This window comes from Drosophila kikkawai, chromosome 3L (genome assembly GCF_030179895.1).
Source record: "Drosophila kikkawai strain 14028-0561.14 chromosome 3L, DkikHiC1v2, whole genome shotgun sequence".
In the NCBI taxonomy this organism is placed as follows: Eukaryota; Metazoa; Arthropoda; class Insecta; order Diptera; family Drosophilidae; genus Drosophila; species Drosophila kikkawai.
Genome location: NC_091730.1, coordinates 19,786,607 through 19,809,501, shown reverse-complemented (window position 1 = coordinate 19,809,501; position 22,895 = coordinate 19,786,607). Strand labels below are relative to the sequence as shown.

The 22,895-nt window shown below is 40.8% G+C and overlaps 1 protein-coding gene across 2 annotated transcripts; it reads left to right on the top strand.

The window, feature by feature from the left end:
* The first annotated feature begins 496 nt into the window (after window positions 1–496).
* On the top strand, window positions 497–22,679 carry bma (SCY1-like protein bma). 2 transcript variants are annotated; one of them, XM_017172583.3, is made up of 18 exons: window positions 497–749; window positions 1,204–1,329; window positions 1,443–1,541; window positions 3,716–3,883; window positions 3,954–4,074; window positions 4,147–4,242; window positions 4,411–4,556; window positions 5,304–5,434; window positions 7,930–8,044; window positions 8,439–8,584; window positions 9,642–9,795; window positions 10,448–10,624; window positions 10,701–10,773; window positions 11,307–11,443; window positions 11,514–11,727; window positions 13,569–13,822; window positions 17,625–17,774; window positions 20,978–22,679. In XM_017172583.3, the coding sequence occupies exons 1-18, from the start codon at window positions 567–569 to the stop codon at window positions 21,002–21,004; spliced, it is 2,517 nt and encodes an 838-aa protein (XP_017028072.1). In that variant the 5' UTR covers window positions 497–566; the 3' UTR covers window positions 21,005–22,679. The 2 variants fall into 2 exon arrangements, with proteins under 2 accessions (XP_017028072.1, XP_070142198.1); XM_070286097.1 differs by lacking the exons at window positions 497–749; window positions 1,204–1,329; window positions 1,443–1,541; ... (3 more) ...; window positions 4,411–4,556; window positions 20,978–22,679 and adding an exon at window positions 5,026–5,154 and having other exon boundaries at window positions 17,595–19,079.
* The last annotated feature ends 216 nt before the right edge of the window (window positions 22,680–22,895 follow it).

Below are 22,895 nucleotides of genomic sequence, written 5' to 3'. Positions count from 1 at the left end.
GATCAGGAACAGGAGTGGCGGCCATCAGGCAGCGTAGCGCCAGCACAGTGCTTGACATCGGCTTGCAGCAGCGCAAGGTATCCGTTGGCAGCGGAGTGGGAGTGGTAGGAGGAGTGGGAGCAGCAGCAGGACCAGGAGCGGGACCGCCATCGCCAGGCATTCTCCATAAGCGCACCGGATTCAATGGCTTCGGTGGCTACGAGGCCCCAGTGATTCCCAACCGACAGGATATACTTAATGGCCCGGGTGTTGGAGTGGGCGGTACAGCCTCCAGCGTGGGATTAGCAGCAGGTGGACAATTACCCGGTCGTGGCCGGCTTTCCATCAGTGGTGCATTACTCGCCAGCTCATCGCCATCATCATCCACATCGTCAGTATCTGGAGCGGCAGCAGCAGCATCAGCGTCAGCAGGAGGATCAGCAGCGACAGGAGCTACCCTCGGGGAGACAGCAGGTGGATCGGCACCCAGCATCGGTGGCAGCGCAACTGCGAACGCACCACTGCCCGTGCCGGGGCCAAAGCGACAGGGCAGCTTCTCGAATGTCTTCTCCAAGCTAATAGACGGAATGCCCGCCGGCACAATGTTTGCCAAATTCAAGAGCACCAACGTGGCCGCCTCCACATCGATGCAGAACGTGGCCGAGGGCAATCCCATCACGCAGTACTTCGAAATCGGCAAGCCGGTGGCCTGTGCCGGCCCAGAGTTGGTGTGGCGCATCCACGATGCCTACCGCAAGAGCGACAACAGGGTGAGTGGACACAGGGACCTGGCCGGGGGCTCAAATTCCGTGCATATATTTCCAGTGAAGCTTGGTCAGGAAATTTTCCTGGTCTGGAACTACTCTTCTTAGAACATAAATTCCCTTGAAATTGCTCTCTTAATACAATAATTTTTTTTTAACAAGAATATTGCACATTTATTTATTCCGAAGAAACATCTATTAAGTTTGTACTAATTATAGATACTTTATTATTTGGAAAATCAATATTTTTCTTTTACTTTTTAAATATTAAATTATTATTGACTTGACCTATTTAACTCTCAACTTAAGAGGCTGTCAAAACCAGCGGAATAATTCTTTGAAATTCATTAATTAAATAAAAAAAAAACTTATTTAAATACATATATCCATACATATATTTTCCATTTTTCTTTCAATTATTCGAATTATTTAAAATTGTCATTGGATCTCCTTTTTGCAGGAATGTTCAGTGTTTATCTTCGAGAAGAAAATTGCAGAGAAACTGCATAAGCCGCGGCGCAAGGAGGCCATAACGGAGCTGCTAAAGAGTTCGGTGAAGACTCTGGAGCGTTTTCGCCATCCGCGGGTGAGTGTTGTTTTGCTGTATTCCCGGTGGCACCTATCCAGTGCCCTCCCCCAATCGATAATTACTTTTCCAAAGCACTGAATCGACCCCCTGCCTTCTCCTCTCGCCCGCAGATACTCCAGATCTATCACACGGTCGAGGAGAGTGCGGACACTCTGGCCTTTGCCTCGGAGCCCATCTTTGCCAGCCTCTCAAATGTGCTGGCCTTTCACGTGAGTTTTGGCCTTAGTTTTTCAGCTTTCCCCTCCCGGTTCCATATTCCCAGTGCCCTTTTCCCAGTTTCACTTGCGAGTAGCGAGTTTGAGTTGCTGACAGCGACATGGACATGCAATTTGTGTTGTCGCCTGGTTGGCTTTCAGTCCTATATTGGTTCGGCCTTTTTCCATCAAAGCACGGGAAAAAATCAAGGGTTGAATTATTATTTATAGTTTTTCTGGGGTTTAAATACAAATATTATATCAGGCAAAGAAATATGGTATAAAGAAAATTAAATTTGTCGATTTTTTTTTAGGTTTTTCTGTTTTTAAATCTTCAACAAAGTTTTTAAAGTTGTTATCTTAAGCATAATTATCTGATTACATTCTGGCATAGAATATTGTTTAAACTTAAATAATATTAATCTACCTAAATTTTCGTTAAATATTAATTGTGAAGCCAGTGAAACCTATTGCCTTATCTTAGAGGTTGAAACAGGCGATATCCCTTTTAAGAAGATAAATTTTATAATATTTGCAACTATTTCATAATATTAACCATTCAAATTCAATGACTTTAAGCTAGAATCTTTTTCCCTGTGCAATCCCGTGTCCACTGCCAGTCCAGTCTAGTGTTTCCCAGGTATGGCGGAACAATGTTTAGATTGTTGGGTTGATTGTTGTTCTGTTGTTGGTGCTGCTGCCTCTGTGTTTTGTTAAAGTTTTCCAGGCAAGCCAAGTGCATAGTTTGACTTTCGAGCACAATGGGGGCGGATGGTGGTCGGTGGGCGTGGCAAGTACTGGGTATGCATGACAGAAACACACAGCAGCAACAGCAGCAGCAGTAGCACAAACGCAGCTCTCGCACACAACTAAATCGAATTACACGACGCGCGTCTGTGTTAGCCAGGCCATAAGCGTCTGGCTATGCATGTGTGTATGTGTGTGTATGGGAAAGTTTACGCTGCCAAGATTGAGTCAATAAAGAGCTTCGGTCGGTCTGCAGCACAGCTCAGAAATTGATACGCACACACGGATACAGTGCGTGTCACAACTTAAATGTAGTTTTAGTTTTTCGGTTAAGCTCTAAAAGCATTCGGGATACGGCATCAAGTTAGTTGCTTAACTCAAATTAATTGTTGTTCCGCAACGAATAAGTTGTACAAGTTGAAGTTTGTGTCAAAATATGGCTTAACAAATAGGAGAAGAAAATGTTAGGCAATTGGAAGTGTTAAAGGAAACGTATAGTTATACCATGAAATGAGATTGGTATTCTTGAGCATAGTTTTAGATTTAAAATGCATGAAAATATAATATATTATTATATTTTAGAAATGTTCGTAATAGTTGAGTTATAACATTTCCAGAGATTTTGAAGACCAACTTGTATAATAAGAAGGATTATTAGGTTATTCTTAAATGGTTTGCAATTGTATAGTTTCCATCATCAATTTTATTTCAATAGAAATTATAAAAGTTCTAAGCTAGAAAATAGTTTCCCCAACTAAATAGCTCTCCCTTTAGATATATTTACACTACCGAAACGCACGGCACCAATTCTGTTTGCAGCAACAATACTTATGCCCACAGAAACAACTCAACAATAAGAAAAATAAGGGAAACCTTCTCTATAGTTTTTAGTTTCAAGGCAAGTCGATTCGAGTTAAATTACATTGAAAATTGCAAGAGGTAAAGCTCAGAAAAAAAAAAAAAATCTCTCACATGCACGCATCATATACAACCAGGCAAATTGCCTCACAAAACAAACGAAAAATTGGAAAAAAGGAAAAGCTATGGGGGAAAATGGAAAAGCCAGGCAGGAGCAAACAGCAAACAGCAGAAACACGAGAGATTTGAATGGCTTATCATCAAATGCAATGCTCTGAATGGGAATTTTAAAGCCATCAGCTGAAAGTAGCCTGCCATCCAAGCCGAAGCCCAAGCCGAGGGCGAGACGAATTTAAGGCCACCCGATCGGCTCAGTCTGGGATTAGGCCCTAACTCTTTATTACCTGTCCGCAATCGTGCACTGGAAAAATAACAAAATTGATTTAATTCTATTAAGTGATTTATTTTAAAAGAAAAATGAAGTGAAAGTTTAATATGTTTACAGAAAGTAATTAGTTTGTATGATTTGTTAAACAGAAAAATGAGAATAAAATTAAGTAACCCTTAAATTTCTCCCTCTGCAGGAGTCGAAGACCTACGAGAGCGCCAATGTGACCCCGACTACGGGCGGAGCGGCGGCAGCCCAGGCACAAGCGGCGGCTCAGGCGGCGGCCAACACTTTGCCCCAGCGACCTGCCCATGCCAAGGAATACAATTTCTTGGACATGGAGCTGAAGTACGGCTTTCTCCAGGTGAGTTGTGAGTGGCAGGTGGCAGCGTGACCAGCGTCTCCTGACCCACTATTTCTCTCCCGTTTTCCAGCTGACCGAGGCCCTGGCATATCTGCACTATTCCGGTCACGTAATTCATCGCAATGTGTGTCCATCTTCTATACTAATAACAAAGCGCGGCATTTGGAAGCTGGCCGGGATGGAATATGTGGGTAAGTGTGTTTTAGTACGAAATTGAAATGGATTGGTCCGGTCAGCAATTCGTATTCATATTCGGATTGCAGAAAGAATGAACGAGAACGATTTGAATAGCTCCATTCCGTGTCCGCCGTGGAGCAACAGGGTGTCCAAGATGGCCCAGCCGAGTCTGGACTTTATGGGTGAGTAAATATTGAAAATATCCTTTGGTTGAGTGAGAATATGTCACAGAAATATATAATGAATATTTATCAGAAATTCTTTATAAAATTGGTCTGAAAAATCCATATTTTCAATAAAATATGTATCCTTACTACTTCTAAATATTTTAAAACATCTCCATTTTTTAGCTCCCGAAACTCAGTCAACGTCCAAGTGCAGCCTCCTCAGTGACATGTTCTCGCTGGGAATGGTGATCTGTGCGGTATACAACAGCGGAAGGCCGCTGATTCAGGCCGGCAACTCCACCTCCAACTATGCCAAGCAACTGGAAACGGTGGGTAAACAATTTCTAATTTCTCCGTAGCCGTAGCCGAGCCTTGCTTGGGTATTGAGCTGGCGGCGGCAACGACAAGTGCCAATTGGATGGATGAAAAGTTTTGAGCCACGCTCGGATGGGCTTGTTTGCGCGCTGTAATTAGATTCGCAGCTTTGTCAAATGCAAATGTAATCAAAAAGTCCACTCGAAACTCTAATTATTTTGCCACTTGTGCGGACAGGTGACGGAGCAGTAACGGGAACAGTAGCAGCGCCAGCCGGAGCAGCAGCAGTAGGATGAGCGGTAGCTGGCGCCCCGCGGGCGCTTGTCATTAAAACTTTTCGTCCTGGTTGGTCCTGTCTGGGGCGTTGGACTGGCTACCAAAGTCCTCAAGTGGTTTCTAATGTTGTTGCAAAGTTAATTTCGGTTGTGCAGAGCAAGAAAATTATAGTTAGTTCTTGAAATTTTTATTTCTTATATGAGAAATAATAGAGTTGAAGCAAGAATTTTACGTCTCATATATAACAATTAGAAAAACTAAGTAAAATAGTTCCAAATGTTCATCATTACTTTCGTAAATCTTTAGACCTAAATTCGATCTACAAATTTTCTAAAAGTATGCTATGTTATTGTAAATAAAAAATAAGTACTAGAACTGTCTTGTTGAATGTTTAATATTTTTTTTAGCAAATTGACTTTTTCTTTCTGTGTAATTATGAAGTTTTGAAAATCATCTCTCTTTTTCTCTTTCCCTCCTCCCCCCAGCTGGATGATCTGGTCCACAAGCTTATGCCCCGGCTGCCAATTGCCCTGCAGGAGGCCACCTCCAGAATGGCCAGTAGGGATGCAACCGCCAGGCCCACCGCCCAGCTCCTGCAGCTCATCAAGTACTTCATGTGAGTGGCCAAATTAATTAACTTCCAGTTCCATCTCCGGCTAAGACGCAAAGCAACAGGAAGCTCTGGCAACTGTGGCAATTTGCGCAGTTTCGTTGAAAGTTTTTGTTTGAGTTTCAAATGAAATTGACACCTGTTAAGAGCACACGCAGAGTCACACAGAGGAAACCCAGAACTTGCCCTCGGCGACACTGACACGCAATCTCTAAGCCAATTTGTACCTGTAGCTGAAATTCAATTGAAGGTTTCATTTTTTCTCCCCCAAGTCAACCAGCCGCCACCACCTTGGCTGCCTCATCCAACACACGCACACTTTAATTACGTCTGTTTGCCAAATGAAAGCGGTAATCAGACCTGAAAGACATACGCAATGCTAAGCAAATGGGAGAAGTGTACTGGGAGAAAAAAAAATATTAAAATACCATTAAAATAGCAGCGTTTTGAAAGGTTTTTAAGGTTATATAAGGAAAGCTTTAAATGTTATCCTTTCTTGCTTTCATAATTATTTTATTAGAATATCCCTTGATATCCCTAGCATATTTATTTATATTTTGTGTTCTCCCTAGTGACATTTCTATAAATTTAAATCATTTTCCTGGGTGCACAAAGTCGTTGCTTTTCAGCTGATTGTGCTGTGGTAGTTGAGCAGGATGGCACTGGCAATGGCAGTGGCATTGCAGGGCCGCCTCCACAGCCTCTCCAGTATCCGCAGTATTCGCAGCCTCCACAGCATTCGCAGCATCCTGGCTGGCTGACTCTGGGATTTATGACGACAGCAGCTGTTAGCCAGGCAGGGACACGGGGATGGAAGGGAACGTGCCGCGTTTAGACAAACAAAGCCAAGGATGGTGGTGATGGAGATGGAGATGGCTCTGGAGCTTGAGTTTGAGATGAAGATGGAAGACGAAGATGAGGAAGGAGGGAGGGCTGCAGCAAAAGGTAGCTCAGCTAGGGGATACCGCAGTCTGTCTCTGGAATATATATGTACGTGTATATGCCCCATAGGTGAATTGAATGTAAAGTAGCGCAAAACGTTGGCAATTGTGTGGTAATGCCAGCCTCTGGTGCTTTGTGAATTGAATTGAAATTGGTATTTCATAAGGGCAATTTCATTGAGTGATCATGGTCAAGCCATTTACTGAAAAATAAGATAAGTAAAGTAAGATTGAGACTCATTCATTTTTTTAGATAAAGAAGCCTCATTTTAATCTAAAGTAAAGTTTTAGAAAAATATTTATTTAATTATTTTTATTATATAAATTTCAAAAATATTTCACTGGCTAACCAGGATTCAATTAGACTTCATTTAGAGTAGAACAAAACGAATATACTTCCTGTTACCATTTACGCATCAAAGCGCGCTGACAGCCTTGGCAGCAGCAGCAACAGGAAAAGCAACAGCGTGCTCCTTCTCCTCTTCCCCCCAGATCTTTTGCTTTGGCGGAAAAGCACCACGGGCATGGCAGCAGCTCCATCTCCATCTCCATTTCCATATCCATCTCCAGCTCAACCAGCTAAACATCCCTCTTCAGCGTTGTTAGCCAGTCTCCAGTCAGTTAGTCAGTCAGGTTGGTGGCAGCACTTTGAAGTTAATTTAAATGTTGTCAACATTTTCCGCGTTTTTAGCAGCGTATGCAAATGGCTCGAGTGTCTTGGCAATCAGTGGCAAGCTAACTTTTCTCCTTTATCCTTTATCCTTGGCATCCTTCAGTTTCTCGCTGGCAATATGATTTCTGCTCGATTCCGCTGATTAAGTTGACAAGAGAGCGGAGTGAGCTGGCCAGCATGGCGTATACGTGATGTGATTTAGTTTCATTGTTTAACTAAGCGAAACTAAAGCAGCGTCGAATAATGCCACATTTATTTTCCATTTGTGGCAATTTCACATTTTACGGTCCTCGTCTGTTCACATCCAGATAACGGCGTCAGGGTGGGGAAATAAGGGGCGGTTGGGAATGCTGCGGGAAAATGCGGGTCGAAAGTAAACACTTTTTGGCAATTAAATTTCAGCAATTTGATTTACATAACAATGAAAAGTATTTACAATTCCATTTTAGAAAGTTGTGGCGCCGCCGCCGACGCTGTTCGAAAGCTCTGCGGGGACTTAATATTTTAATTTCGGTGGCACAGAGATAAATATTGCCTTTAGCTAATTTTTGCGGGTTTTTCCAGCGGCATTTTCCATTTGATGATGTTGCTTCATTTTGAAGCTTAATGTTTAATTGATGCCATTTACCGACTAAGCCAGCCGCAATCGTTTAAAAAATATATGCAATTAAGCACTTAAAGCGATTATACACGGTTTGGTATTTATATATAGTATATAGTAAATATTTAAGCCAGCAGTTTTATCTATAAATAAAGAAATAAAGATGTAGAACACAAAGAAAAAATGAAAATATTCAAGTTTTTTTCCCTCTGTATCACCCTTAAAAAATAACGTAATTCCATTGAATACCATTGACTTAATGTTGCCATATTTCCCTTTTGCACAGCGATCCGGCTATAAATGCCCTTAAATTCCTGGACGTGGTCAACATGAAGGACACGCAGCAGAAGTCGCAGTTCTACAAGACCACCTTGATAGAAGCCATGCCGCTGATACCACGTGTAAGTGCGCGCTGCTCCCTGCTCCTTCCGCCGGAAACGGATGCAAGCACGTTGGACAAATTTTGGTGTTTTTTTTTTTTGGTGGGGCTCCATCTCGTTTTTGCGGGCGAACGAACTGACAGAGCATTAATCATTTACGGCGCCAAGTTGTGCGCTTTACGGCCAAACAATTTGTGAATTACGAGCCGTTTTATGACAGTTGCAAAAATGTAACATGCCTGTCTCTTTGTCTTGCCTTTTGTGGCAGCAGCGAGCGGAAGGAGTCCATCTTTTTTGGATGCCATTGTCCGATGCCGTTAATGAGGGCTCAGCATTGGCAATTGAAATGACATAGACTGGTTAATGACTTCCCCGCATTCCTTGTGTTCGCTTCTCTTTTTTGTTTGCCTTGCAGAAACTCTGGTGGCAGAACATCTGGCCCATGCTCAAGTCGGAGATCAACAATAACGAGGTCCTCGCCGCGGTCCTGCAGCCGGTCATGCTCTTTGTCCAGGAAGCCACGCACACGGAGTACGACAACCTTATGTCGGCCACCATGAAGTGAGTATGGGTTCGGGATGCTGGTTGCTGTATTTATAGAATGCTTTGGCAGGGAATTAGAGGTAACAATGGGCACTTCAAGGATGGCAAACTAAAGAGCCAGAGGCGGGTTGGAAAATGTTAATTTAATATTACAAGCTAGCTGTGTGTTTAGTGTGTTTAGTGACTTAAAAAGACTTGCTTTTAGTAACGTTAGAGAGCTCTTTATTAACAGAAAAATAGATAATTGAAGTACCTCAAAATAATTTATAAGACCTTCTTCATAAGTGATTTTTATGTACTACATGTATTACTAGAAACAAGATAGATCTCTTGTAGATTTTTTCCATTCAAATATATTAATAAAACACAGAAAAGTCCGGTTGAAGCCAATCCTGTCTTTGTTCAGCTTCCGTTGTGTTCTCTATTCTCTTCTGTCGGCGATACGAACTTTGTGTTTGAACAATTGAAAAACTTTCGCGACACTTTTTCTGTTATTCAATTTTCATGACGTTTTATTGCGCCCAGTGAGCCGGGAGACAGTTCATATTGTAATTTATAGAGCTCAACTGGCGAACTTTCCCCCAACTATGTATGTCCTGGGGGTGCCAGGGGCGTGAAGGAGTGCTCACCTTTTGTGGGAGCTGTGCATAAATTAGTAAGACACACAAAAGCCCGCTCGGGTTCGCGCTCACTACTTTGCCGAAACTTGACGACAAACTTTGTGGCCACTTGTAAGACGCTTATTGACACCCGGCCAAAAAAAGAAATAACTTGACCCAAAAGAACTTTTCACACGCGCCCACACAATGAAACTTGGAATAATGCGTTTATTTTCGGCAACACTAGACATTGCGGAGTTCTTTATTTGAATTGAGAAGCCAAAAATACCTAAAAGTCGATGGTTTATTAATGGTTAACAGGGCAATAAAGTACTTTGTATTTAAAATGTTGTGTTTAAGGTTAAATTAAAACATTATTTGACTTATTGCTGCTTAAATTTCCATATATGAACTCAAATTAATAGCGAAAAGTTTCTAATCAAATCTGTGATGTATCTCTTGTCTATCTCACTTAGAGTCGTCTACAATACACCGAAATCCATTCAGGCCAGCGTTACGATACTTGAGAATTTGCATTTGATTATCGAGAAGACGAAGCCGGAGGATGTCACCACGGACATAATGCCAATGTTGTTCTGCTCCTTCGACGGCTCCACGATACAAGTGCAGGTGAGTGCTCCACTCGGATATGCAAATCACCTTAGATACAGCAGCAGACTCTCGGAGACTTCGAGGCTGGGAGACTTGCAGACTGACTGGCAGACAGACAGTCAGGAAAATGGAAATGCGATTGCGAATGCGAATGGAAATGGGTTGACGGAGCTGATTGTGTAATTACAGCAGCAATTTCTTAATTAACTGCGACTCAGACGCTGACTCAGAGTATAAAAGTGACAGAGCAAGTGAAATTTACATTTTCTTTCCGCAATTTTGGACTCTTTGGAATGGGAGAAATTAAAATTCAATAAATATAAAAAGAAAATTTAACCACTCATTAAAAGGAGATAGCATTTCGTAGAGGTTTTTATAGCAACATCTGCCACGAAGCAGAAAATTTTTGAAATAGACTTAGGAAATAACTGACATTTTAGAGTTATTAAAAAGGTGTTTTGCCTAAAGAATAATTAGGTTGAATTTGAAAATACTACGTAATATTTTCTTAAAAAAAAAGCATAACCCTGGGTATACAAAAATTCTTTTATTTATTTATTTGAAAATTAATATTTAAAGTATATAGAAAATGTTAGCGCTCATCCTATTACCCACCTGTTGTTCAGACTTGTATTACATTTTAATTATAAAACCAAAACCAAACCCCCAGAGTGCTGCCGTTGTGGCCGTGGCCAATGTGTTTGATAGCATCGATGAGCTCTCCATCCGCCGCATGGTGCTGCCCAAGGTGAAACTGGTGTTCGAGAAGAACATTACAGATCCGAAGATAGTGCAGAATGTGCTGATGTGCATCGAGCGGGTAATGGACCGCATGGAGCGGGCGCAGGTGGGTCTTTTAGTAGTTCCCCTCTTGTAAAATCTTCCATATATCATTTGTTTTTATCCTCTTCTCTCTGGGACAGGTCATGGATGAGGTACTGCCTCTGTTGGCAAACATAAGGATTCCCGATCCCGATATCATCATGCGTACTGTGCGTAAGTTGAGCCACAGACAATGCCCTTGGCAGTTGCAACCACTTTCCAGTTCAGTGCCAGTGGGCCATTGTTTTTCCAGTCGATTATCGAAAACTAATTAATGCTCCATGATTCGCACACAATTTCACCGTCGGCGCGTTACGAACAATGCAGGTTTTACACCGGCTTATCTGGTGGCAAACATGGATTAACACAAATAGCCTGCAGAGTGTTTACTAATTTTCATTTATTCTTTCAAATTGAGAAAATATTTGCTTTAACATTTTAAGAAAATATAGTTCACTTGGCAATTAAGATTGTTATGGTGACTTGGAGAGTTTAATTTGTTTTTAAACAATTATTTAATGATGTAATGAAATCTCAATTGAAGTTAATTTGTAAAACCATCTTTTATTAGTTCTTTCAATTATCTCTTAGCTTTATTGTGTTCCGTTTTCCACAATTCCCAGTGCATTTTCAATGGCTGAAGAGCACCCATCTAGCCTTTGTTCCCACCTGGAAGTAACCCCACATCTCTTAATTGAATTTCGCAGGCATCTATCATAAACTGTTTGTGGACAAAACGTACGGCCTGACCGTGGAGACCATGGCCACCAACGTGCTGCCCCTGCTCATACCGCACACCGTCAATCCGGCACTCAATTTCGAGCAATATTGCTACCTGCTGGAGGTGAGTGGCGGCAGGAGGCTACTCCGAGTTATTTCAGGCTGCAACTCCCCGTGTCCTATTGTTGTTGCAGGTGTTGCAGCAGATGCTGGAGGCAATCGATCGGCAGCAGAGGAACAAATTGAAGCTGGACAATCTGTCGATGGCCTCGCCGGAAAGGCATCGCACCCTGCGTCACCAGTTCTCCACGGACAACATGAATGCGCCGCCCTTCAACATACCCAACTTGCGCATAGATCAACGCAAGACGTCCAGTGCCGAGGACATGGCCCGCAAGAACTCTGGCGGTAAGACACTATCTGTTATCCTTTATTTTGTGGCTTATTAGGAGTAAATGAAGTCCTTATCCAGTAAATAGCATTATAGATTTTACACCTATACACCTTAAACAGTAAATAATGCAAATTTATGCTAATATCTGCTTATATTTAATGCCTGGGAGAAGTGTAAACCATTATTTAGGGTCTAAGAAATCTGTCAAAGCCAAGCTAAACTGTCCACCCAAGGTATATACATATATATTTATGGGCCTACACCCTAACCCCCGAAGTTGCTCGGCTGGCTGAGTAGCCGCCTGTGGGCATGTATAATTGGAAATTTCGTCGTGATTTCGAATTGATATTCATCGAACGTGACAGGAGCCCGTTTGTCCTGCCCACTAATCAGCGGGCTCGGTCTTGGGCTCAGTCTCGGACTCAGTGTCGGGCCATTGTGACCGGCATTTAATTGTATTATCCAGGCAACGATAATTTTATAATAACCAACATGAAAATCAAAAGCACCGCCCGCAGCCGGGCATTATCTGCTATGGTAACAACATGTACAGGCTGTGTGCAATGCTTGTACTTAATGAACTTTCGCCCCTAATGATGATTTATTATAATGGCCCTAATCGCCCGCAGACACGAAGCAGTTCAGCCGGGACTGAGCTCCGGCCGGGGCTGACAATTTGCCAACACAGCCGGGGTCAGAGTCAGCTACCACCTGGCACGAACCCTCTGACCTATCACCTGCTGCCTGTCACCTGCCCACGTTGCATATTGCAAGTTTAAAAGTCACAAACAAACAGGGTCAGGACCATTTTGCGGTTCCCGGAAACCGGAATCCTAACTGGCGGGAACAACATTTTAAAATGGCAGAGTGCTCGGTTCATAAATATAACAAATCACTAGGATATAGGATTTAAGTTGGAAGAAATTAAAAGATTTTCGTGTTCTTCAAGGTTTTATTTAAAAATTACGTATACGCCACGGGTGACAGCCTAGGGTTATAAAAAATCAAATTAAAATTAATATTAAAATTAAATCAATTATCCTTTAGAGAACCTCAAGGTTATATTAATTTCTTTATGTGTCTCCCAGTTGTTTGTTGACTGTTCGCGTAGCCCAAAAACCTTAATCGAATTGCGAAAACCGAGGGGCTGGCGCAGCCTTGACAGTTGCCATGCATTCAAGTTAATAACTTTCGGCATAAATTGCCTCTGAATGGGAATCCGAATGAGAACAGGTGTGGGTGGCTGGGGGTGTCCCAAGTCATGTGCAGCGGCCGCAACCGCAAAATGTACGAATGTCCTTGGCAGTGACTGCGTTTCGAAGTTTGTTTGTCGGTTTGCCGGTCTGTCTGGTTGCCGATTTGTCGGTTTTTGGCACTGACTGCGGTCACGCCGCCGACTGGAGGCTATGTATATGTCGCCTACGTGCCTCTGTTTTTGGGCCTCGACCGCGACCATTATTAGACTTAATTAGCTTCCCAACAGAGGGCTGTGGAAGGCACGCGTAGCGGTATCTGATGATGAATCGCATTCCGTGTTAGCCGTGTACAGGAAATAAGTTACAGCAATTTTTTAAAACGGACCTTTACATGGTAGTTTGTGCTACAAAAAACTGTTTACAAGACACTACAAATATATTTGCATTTTGTAAATGTTTTCAAAAGATTTACATACCAATTTATAAGTTAAATATATTTTATAAAGATTTTAAAGTCTATTATTTATTTTTAAAATCCTTTTCAATTGACTTTTATTGCTATTTCTGTGGCTATATCCTTTAAGTTTCATATTTTTACCATAATTTATTCTGGCTATATATCTAAGTAATATGCTCTCCTCATCTTTATGTGCATCTAGGATCCGGCATGCTGGGCGGCTGGTGGTTCGGCTGCTCGCCCTCGTCGCCGGACAGTAACTTCCTGCGAGTGGGCAACGTGTTCCCCAACCGGCGGCTGTCGGACAACACGCTGATGACTCCGAAGATCAGGATAGCGCCCTCGTGCGCCAGCTCGCCAGGCGGCACTCCGGGCAGCGGGCTGCCGACCAGGAGGCACTCGAGCATCGGGCCGCAGGAGCGGCGGGGCTCCACCATCAATTTGTCACCGCCAACTGTAAGTTGTTTGTGTCTGGCCCGGCACTGGGTTTCGATTTCAATTTGGACGTTAACGTTTTTTATTATTTTCCTTGTGTTTATTTTTATTGTATTTATTGGGTTCTTTTGTCCCGCTTTTGTTTGGCTTTTATTTTGTGGCCACCATTGTTTGTTGTGGTTTCACCCCCTGCCCCCATATACTATATATATATAAAAATATATTTGTATATATATACGCTCTCGCTTTATTTTCCGCGATGTGCCACTCGATTGGCCTTCGGTGGCCACAAAAGGCTTGCCCTTATTTGATTTTTATTGAAATTTTATTTGAGTGCCTCGCTCGCTGTTTCCTTGGTTTGGCTTCTCCAGCAGCTCATGTTCCATGTGTTTTGAACCCGCCGAAATACTACTACTATCCATATATAGCCATCAATAGCTATAGCGCCTAGATTAGCTCTTACAGTTACTTACCAATACTACAGTTAACAGTTACAGTTCTCAGTTCTCAGTTAACAGTTAACAGTTCTCAAGCGAACATTACAAAAGCAAACAAGAAACATTCCGTTCTGGATTCAGTTGCCTCTGTTCTTAAAGATTATTCAAGCCTTATGATTTCCGATCTGATCAGTTATGAATGCGTTTATGATTAGCTCATTTCCCCCTGACCCCGCAGCGAAGTCTACATACTTACCACAGAAATGCTCTAACACACGCTCTCTTATATCTTATCTCCCCCGATCTCCCACGATCACCTACAAAATAAATACATATCAAAACTTGACAACAACAAAAATTTATAAATGTTATAAATATAATACAAATCACGTTGTCGTCGATCTTTCGATCTCCGCGAATTATGTCTCTTTTTCCAAAAACCAACAAAAAATCACTATAGTACGGTGCCCGCGGTAGCTCTGGATCGAGTCTATCGGTGCCCTCCACTTCGGTCTATGTTGTAAGTCTAAAAAACAAAGCAATCTCAGTCATGCCAATGCCGAATTACAAAACAACACTGAAAACTTCGGCCAAGTCGAAGATACTATACCCTTGGAGGCTGATTTTCTATTAGATTTGAGTTAAAAAAACTAGTTTTGAAATAGAAGATAACTAAAATCAAAAGTAATTATGTAAAAAATAGTATTATCTGCTAATAAATACCTTAGTTGTATTCTTTTCTAAAGATTTTTCCTTAAGAATAATTTTACTAAAATTTAAAGTCATTAGTCAAGCGGAAAGTTATGTAGCTTACATAATACAATAATTCAAATAAAATATTAAAATCGCTTGTTCAAGGGTATAAGTCTATCACAACATGGTTGGGCCTATTTTTACGGATCCGTTTGACATTCTTGTGCGAGTTGTCGGCAGCACTTAAATGCCAGCATCGAATTTGGACTTTTGTCTTGTCAAGTTGTTAACATTGTCGTTGTTTCATTGTTCATTGTCGATGTCGTCTCCAAAAGCACTCGAAGCTAACCTCTCTGTCCTGTTCTAAGCCCACTACCAATACACACGAACCCACTCGAACAATGCAATGCATTGCAATGGTCGACGACTGCTAATCAAAATGGCGAACGGAAGCCGGGCGATGCGTTTCCGTTTTCGTTTCTATTGCTCGCTCGCTCGCTCGCACTCGCCGCTCGCTGGCCTTTTTATTCGAAATGTACTCGTATTTTGAGACTGCAACTGCAACTGCGTTTGAATATGAATATGAATTTGACTTGCGCCTAAATCTCTCGTACTCGTATCCGTTCTTGTGCTGTTTTTTTGGATGGAAAACCTGTTGTATATATTTTTGGTTTATTCATTTATTTTGTCGTTTTCATTATCATTTCCATTTCCGATATGTTTGTGCATTTGCTGCTGTTCCTGTACATGTATTCATCTCTGTTTGTTCTCAACTCGTTTTTGAACTTATTGTTTTCCGTGTGGTTCCCCTTCAGTTTCATGAGTCCTGTTCTTCAACTGTGTCTGCCTGTACTTCCGTTCTCTGTCTGCCTATCTCTTTCTCTGTCTCTGGGGACTTTCGGGTGGAATAGCTCATGCTAAGCTCATGCTAATATTCAGTATGGTGTATATATAATGCAGGCGCCGACTCTATCCCCTTTTCGTTGTCTTTTTCGGTGTCTCACATTATTTCCTTACCTACCTACGTATCTCATTATGATTTCCACTAAGTATATACAAAGTGCTTTTACGCGGGCCAGAGTATCGGCATAATGAAGTTGCCTGATGTAAATTTGATGAATGGGGGAGAGACTTTTCAGGGAAATAATCAAATTGACGGAGGAAAAAATCAATCAAATTCATAGCACACTTTTTGGGGCTTCGCTGGAAGATGTATCTTTAAGACAAAAATTAGAGATAATATATAAATATATGAGAGACTTCAAAAGCATCGTTGGAAGTGAAATTTACACGAATAAATCGATTCAGTGACCAATACAGAAATAATACAACCATTTGGTTTTATTTTACTATACTATATACTATATACTATACTCTACTATACTATAAAAACCTAACTGAAACTACTTCTTCATTAAATGTCCTGATCGTGCTCAGTGTTAATTTGATTTCGTTTCCATTTAACTCTGTTCATGTTGCGTTCGTATCTGAAAAACAAAAACCAAATGCCACACACACATGAACATGGACACTAACTATATAACTACTGTATATGTACTATTTGAATGGCTAACAAGAAAACCTATATATATTATATAAACGGAAGCCAGATTTTTGTGTATATTTTCGCTGGTTCGTTGTTGTTGAAATTTTGAACAGCAGCGCGTTGTGGATTCATGTTAACTTGGGCTGCTTTCCTTATTCAGCCCAGGCGAACACAAAAAAACACTACATATGCGTTTCTTTCATGTGTGTATTTCCGTTCTTCATTTCATGTACGAACAAAAAAATAATAATAATTGAAACAAAAATCGATTATACGTATAAAAATAAAATAAAAAAAAATTCGCAGCTTGCACGGAGCATGATCGTGAGTACACGTTTCATAATTTCAGAATTTCTTCTCTCTCCCATTTAATTTTCTTTTTCAGTCTCTTCTCAGCTCTTTCCCCCTCTCCCTTTTTATTCCTCTGCCTCTCCACTATTTAAGGTCTAGACACGCACACACACACACTCCGCCAAACACACACACCGTCACACCCACCACCCCACGCAGTATGCTGATATTAAATTTTATGTTAATGTAATTTGATTTCATTTGCTCTCCGCCCGCGCCCCTTATTGCGAAATTTGATTTGGAATATATATGCATAAATACTCATGTGTACTCGGCCTCATCTGTACATACCATATATCCATATATACAATATATTTGTATGTATATGTTCTCATTCGGTTGAACAACCGTGTATATCCAGTATGTGTTCTCCATTCAGTTCCCCTCTATTTGTATCAATGTTTTGGATCCGTCTCCTGTTCTCCTGTCTGTCGATTGACTTCTGATTGATTGATTCAGTTCGGGTTTGACTGATTTGGTTTCATTGTTTGTTTGTTTGTTTGCTGGTTGGTTGGTTTGTTGCTTTGTTCGATTGTTTGTTGGTTTCATTGTTGGTTTGTTTGTTTGTAGCACAATCAGCTTATATGTACCTACCGGTAAGCCTTGGGTTCAACCAACACCACACACACACATGCACATCGCAGACCCTGTACATAGCACAGATAATATACTATATATTTAAGAGTATGCCTCGCTCCCGATCGCATCCGCCCGATATACTCGCACAGATACCCCTCTACGACAAGCCTTGACTAATCTTCCAAAGAAATCTCCTTTATTGTACTCCCAAAAACAGGGTGGCTCCATGCCGAACACCTCGAGCAGCGTCCCGTTTCTGCTCTCCTCCAGCATGCAGAGCATTAGATCGCGCCGCCAGTCCACGGTCCTGTCATCGGGTCCACTCGGCTCCGGATCGGGCCTACTGCAGCAGCTGGGATCCGGCATGGTAAGACAATTAACTTCCGTATCCGGCACCGTGAGTCCGGTGCCGCTGTTGCGGGTCAACGGTACGCGGAACAGCAATAGCAACAGCAACGTCCGAAAGTGTCCGTCACTCAATATCACATTCAGTCAATAGTACGATCTGAACGAAATCGGCGGGGCTCCGGCCAACGCCGATTCCGGGAGATACGGCTACGGTTCAGCCAGCACCAGCCAGTACAGTTCCGGGCTAGGTTCCGGCTCGGGCTCCGGCTATGGCTACAACTACGGCTATAATTACAGCCTTAATTACCAGCAGAGCCTCAACAACGTGCGGTTAAAGGCCAAGCTGCGGAGCATGAATCTCAATCTCAATCCGCCACGGAATTGAAAACTGAAGATCAAATCGAATCGAATCAAATCGAAACGAAACAAATCAAGAACGAATCAAAAGCTAATTAAATCGAATCGGATAGATTCGAGTGAAAAGGAATCCGAAATCTGAATCATGTGTTGTATATGCAAGCGGGGCAGAGGGTAAAATGTAGCAAATAAAACAATCAAGGAATGAATCAACTTATGTATGTATATGAATGTACCTATGTGAGACCTATTATACTATAGCCTAGTCATACTTACTTACTTACGGTCGATGCTAAAGAGTAAACATAAAACCAATTATCAAACTAATATTTATATGCATACTAATAGAACGAATACAACTGTTGTTTTTTGGCGAATTTATTCAAGTCCTCTATATTTGTATGTACCATAAGTGTTAATGTTGAACAAACCAATATACCAAATATCTGAAAAATCATGACGGGTTATCCGCCACATAGCCCAATTGGATACTTACTTACTAACAGCTATTTACATTTATTATTATTGACACTGTTGATTATCTTAGTTGTTGCCACTCCTGCTCCTCTCTCTCTCTCTCACGCTCTCACTTCCCCTGAAAAATCGGACGTGAGAATTGAATCGAATTCGATTAGTGATTGGAAAATCAATTTGAGAGATCCCCCGATTTCCCGCCCACACACAGACACTATGGCCACCGCTGCATGTGTGTGTATTAGCGTAGTGTTTATGTGCGGAACGTGATGCTAACTTGATTTGAATCCTTTATCCTGGTCCCTGAACTCGTAAAACCCGTCGCCTTTTTTGGCGACCGTGACAGTGGTGTTATTGTTAAAGCTCACATATTACCAGTTAGTTTAGCCTAAGCACCTGCACCATGAATTTATCGGTTTAATGTTGGATTAATGGTCGCCATACGAAATATGAGATAGGAAAGCTACAGTTAGTAACGTACACGTTAAGTTGATAAAGTTAAGTTCCTGTATATTGCGGTAATCCAGGTACTATATTTGATAGATTTATTTATAATTTTCAAATTGATTTCAAAACCTTTTGTATATTATTTCTTGCATGGTTTCTTGGCTTGTTATTTCTCATGTTTGAAAGCTATTAAAGCAGTTTGTCACCCATTTGTCCGATTTACTATCAAATTCTTCAAAGTTTTGCTAAATATTAAAACTTACATCTAAAGGAAAAAGTGTTTACCACAATCAGTATTATTAACATAACAAAATAAGGACCTTAAATGCATGAAACTAAACCAAAATGGCAGGGAAACCTTTTAAAACTTACATCAGACCCCATAAATGACCTTGTGCTGAATCATAGGTGAAACTGATACTAAAACCGTAGCCTAAACTATAGGAAACAGAAGGATAAGAAACGTTGAAATGCATGCTAATTCTGTGCCTGCAATTTTTTAATTTAATTTAATATCTTGCAAAACAAATGATTTCTAAACTTTCTCGCAGCTGTACAATATATTTGTGGTGTTCCTAAGTGTATTGGAATTGACGTTATGAATGTCTCTGTACTACTTGACTTGCCATTTTACTTTCTGCCCATCTGAACTGCACTATATAAATATTTTGGAAATACAACAAGAACAACCGATAATTGAGAAATATATATATGGAAATGAGAGAAACCTCGAGCTGAGAACAAATCGAATTAAACTGCTGATCGCGGAAATATTGTACAATATATATATATATACATACATATATGTGTAAACTTGATTGATTGACTGACACTGAAGGCTTCAGAAGGCTGCTACCCGCTATCTTGCATACCCACTATATACATATATCGATCTGAATCTGAACTATATGAATCTGTTTACCGACTTACCAGATGTTTATATGCATTTGTACTTTGTATTTTTACTCTACTACGATTAAGTCATTGCGAATTTATTGTAACTGTTAAATGTATACTTGACTTTTGCACAATCAGTGTTGCTTTGATACCTATAGCCCCGTGATCCCGTAACCCCTTAACCCGTAACCCGCTTGTGCATTTTATTATTTCCATTTGCTTTCGCTGTACTGTAAGTCGTACCTATATGATTATGATTATGATTATTATACTTCGAAATGTGCCTTAAGAGTTCAAAGGTTCTCGCATTCCAAATGTGCGTAGATTGTGCGACAAGTCTTTAAGAATTACATATACACACATTAATGCCAAACTGGGTGAGATCGAAAAGAGTAACTACCGCTACCTAAGACAGGCTTAACTCTGCCGAAACGTAAGTCCCCGGTAGTAAAGCCCTCTCCATCCCGATAATACCCACACTCATCCACAATTGTACCTTAGTAGTAGTTTTGTAGTCACTCACATCCGGCGGAAGTCCGATCCGATCCGATTCGTTCCAACACAGACACGTACACCTAGTCGTAAGTTGACCCTAGATAGATGTTCGTAGTTTGCATTCAACCCAGAAAACCAAAAGATACAGTCACCAGATCCCAGATGTATTATCACCGGAAACCGGAAGCAGTCCCGAGAATCGATGCATGATTACCGAACCCTCCCGAATACCGATAACCGATGTCGATGTCTGTTTTGCTAATAATACAATTGTACTCTGTGTGTGCCCCGCCCCCGTTCTCCCTCCCTGCCTCCAAATATTTTGTGTATATTTTCCTGTATCCGTAACCCCCGTAATATACGTAATAAACGAGTAATACTCTCCGGTATTAAGTAGCTGCAGCAGTTCCCAGTTTCGTAACAGTAGCTAGCTATACCCACTTATTGTAACAATACTACCTACCAAAACTAGATCTCTATGTATTTTGACAAACCGTTTGAAATCAACCAGATTGATGGCCTAATTATGATCTTGCAACAACTCTATTACAGTATCAACTATTCTCCGGACGTAACTAAGAACGCAAAAAATACAGAAAAAATAACATTCAAAAGAATCCAATTACTTTTCAATGCAATTTCGGTCCATTTATGAAACACCAGTAATCAACTAACAAATATATTATATATATATTAGCGTTATATAATTATGACATTGTAAACGTATACCAAGAGCAAGCTTAAAACCAATCTAAATGTTGTTAGCCAATCCAATTCGATGTGACCAAAGCAACAAAGGTAATCCGCAAACTTAATGTAATTTAACCACAAGAGAAATGTGTCAAACACACACACACACACACAAACACACAATCCCCAAGGATCTACAGAGAACACTATGCAGAATGCAATCAATTCATAGAAGCCCCTTAATAATACATACATATATTTATTATAAATGTTTACGCTAGGCCCAAAGTACACGTCAAATATTCCTCACATATAGCATACTGATATTTTTCTTATTATTTAATGCAATCATATCATAAGCATTCGATTTGTGCGCTAATTTTATATTTATCAGCATATATCATATCCCTAGAGCATAAACATAAACACCTCAAATATTAATATGCAATTAACTACAATCGAAACCGAGTACCTACTGTACGACGTACCTAGGCATCAAGAGAATCAAATTTATCCCAGAGCTTTACGGCAGACGCAATCAAAATGAATATACATAAATAACCACGAATATGAAAGGATATTTTTATCGATCGAGAGTTCCAGCCTGCCCCCGCCACATCATCCAATCCATTCCAAAAATACTTACACTGTTACCACTCCTGTTCAAGCGGAATATGCCAAAACGACCAGAAAACCATACTCAAAACTACTACTAAGGTGAACACACGAATCCTGAAACAGATTAACGGAGGCAACAACTCAAACTCTCAGATTTATAGTCAATTTGTATAGATGTGTGGTAAATGGTAAACTCCTGAAACTACCCATATAGTGGAGAAGTCTTCGATGTATTCATTACGAAAGCGGAAATTAAGCGATTATCATTGTTGTGTGGTATGTTTTAGCGGCAAATAGAAACCAAATATGAATTTATATATATGTATACAAGCAGAAGGAAAGGCGAACTCTACCTAGGACACGCTGAAACCTACCTTATATATATACACACGAATGATCTATGCTCTGAGTAACACGACACGGGAACGGGACAATCAAAATTCTACCGACACGACACTCTTTGCCAATACACTTTAACAATTATAATAATTATTCGTTGCTGTTGCGTTTGTTTTGTGGTCTTCGTTGTGTTCGTTCGATCCTGCGGGATCTGCATTTGGTTGATGCCACGATCTAATGATCCTGAAACTCCAGCATATCCTTGCCATGCACCCGAATCTGCTTTGCATTGTGTTGAGTCCTAGTCTTAGTTAGTTTTAGTTGTTGACGCTCGTTTCGGTTACATTTTCGGGAGCTTGGACCAGGCATATCGATATATGGTTTACTAGCGTTTAATCGTATGTATAAATAATTAGATTTACTTAATTTTAATTAATTAATTACACAAGCTAAAGAGAAACCAAAAAGAAGGGGAAAACCAAAAGCTCAAACTGGACTGAACATTTAAGAGTTATATTATGTACATTATTGAATTGCATTTGATTGATTGAACACTACGGTTAATGTTAAAGGGTATTATATTTGTATTCGAATTTGTATATGTAACTTTGAACGTATGTATGTGGAATCATCTTTGGTTATCTTATCGTAAGTGTGTGACATCCTAGAACCTGAAATTGAAAATGCAAATGCAAAAGCAAAACGTAGCCAACTCTGTCTCTTGTGATTCTATTGTGATGCTATGAGAGTCAAGCAGCACTCCACTGTTTTTATGCCTCTTAAAGTTTAAAACAAAGCTAGTCAAAGCAAAACAAAAACTAAA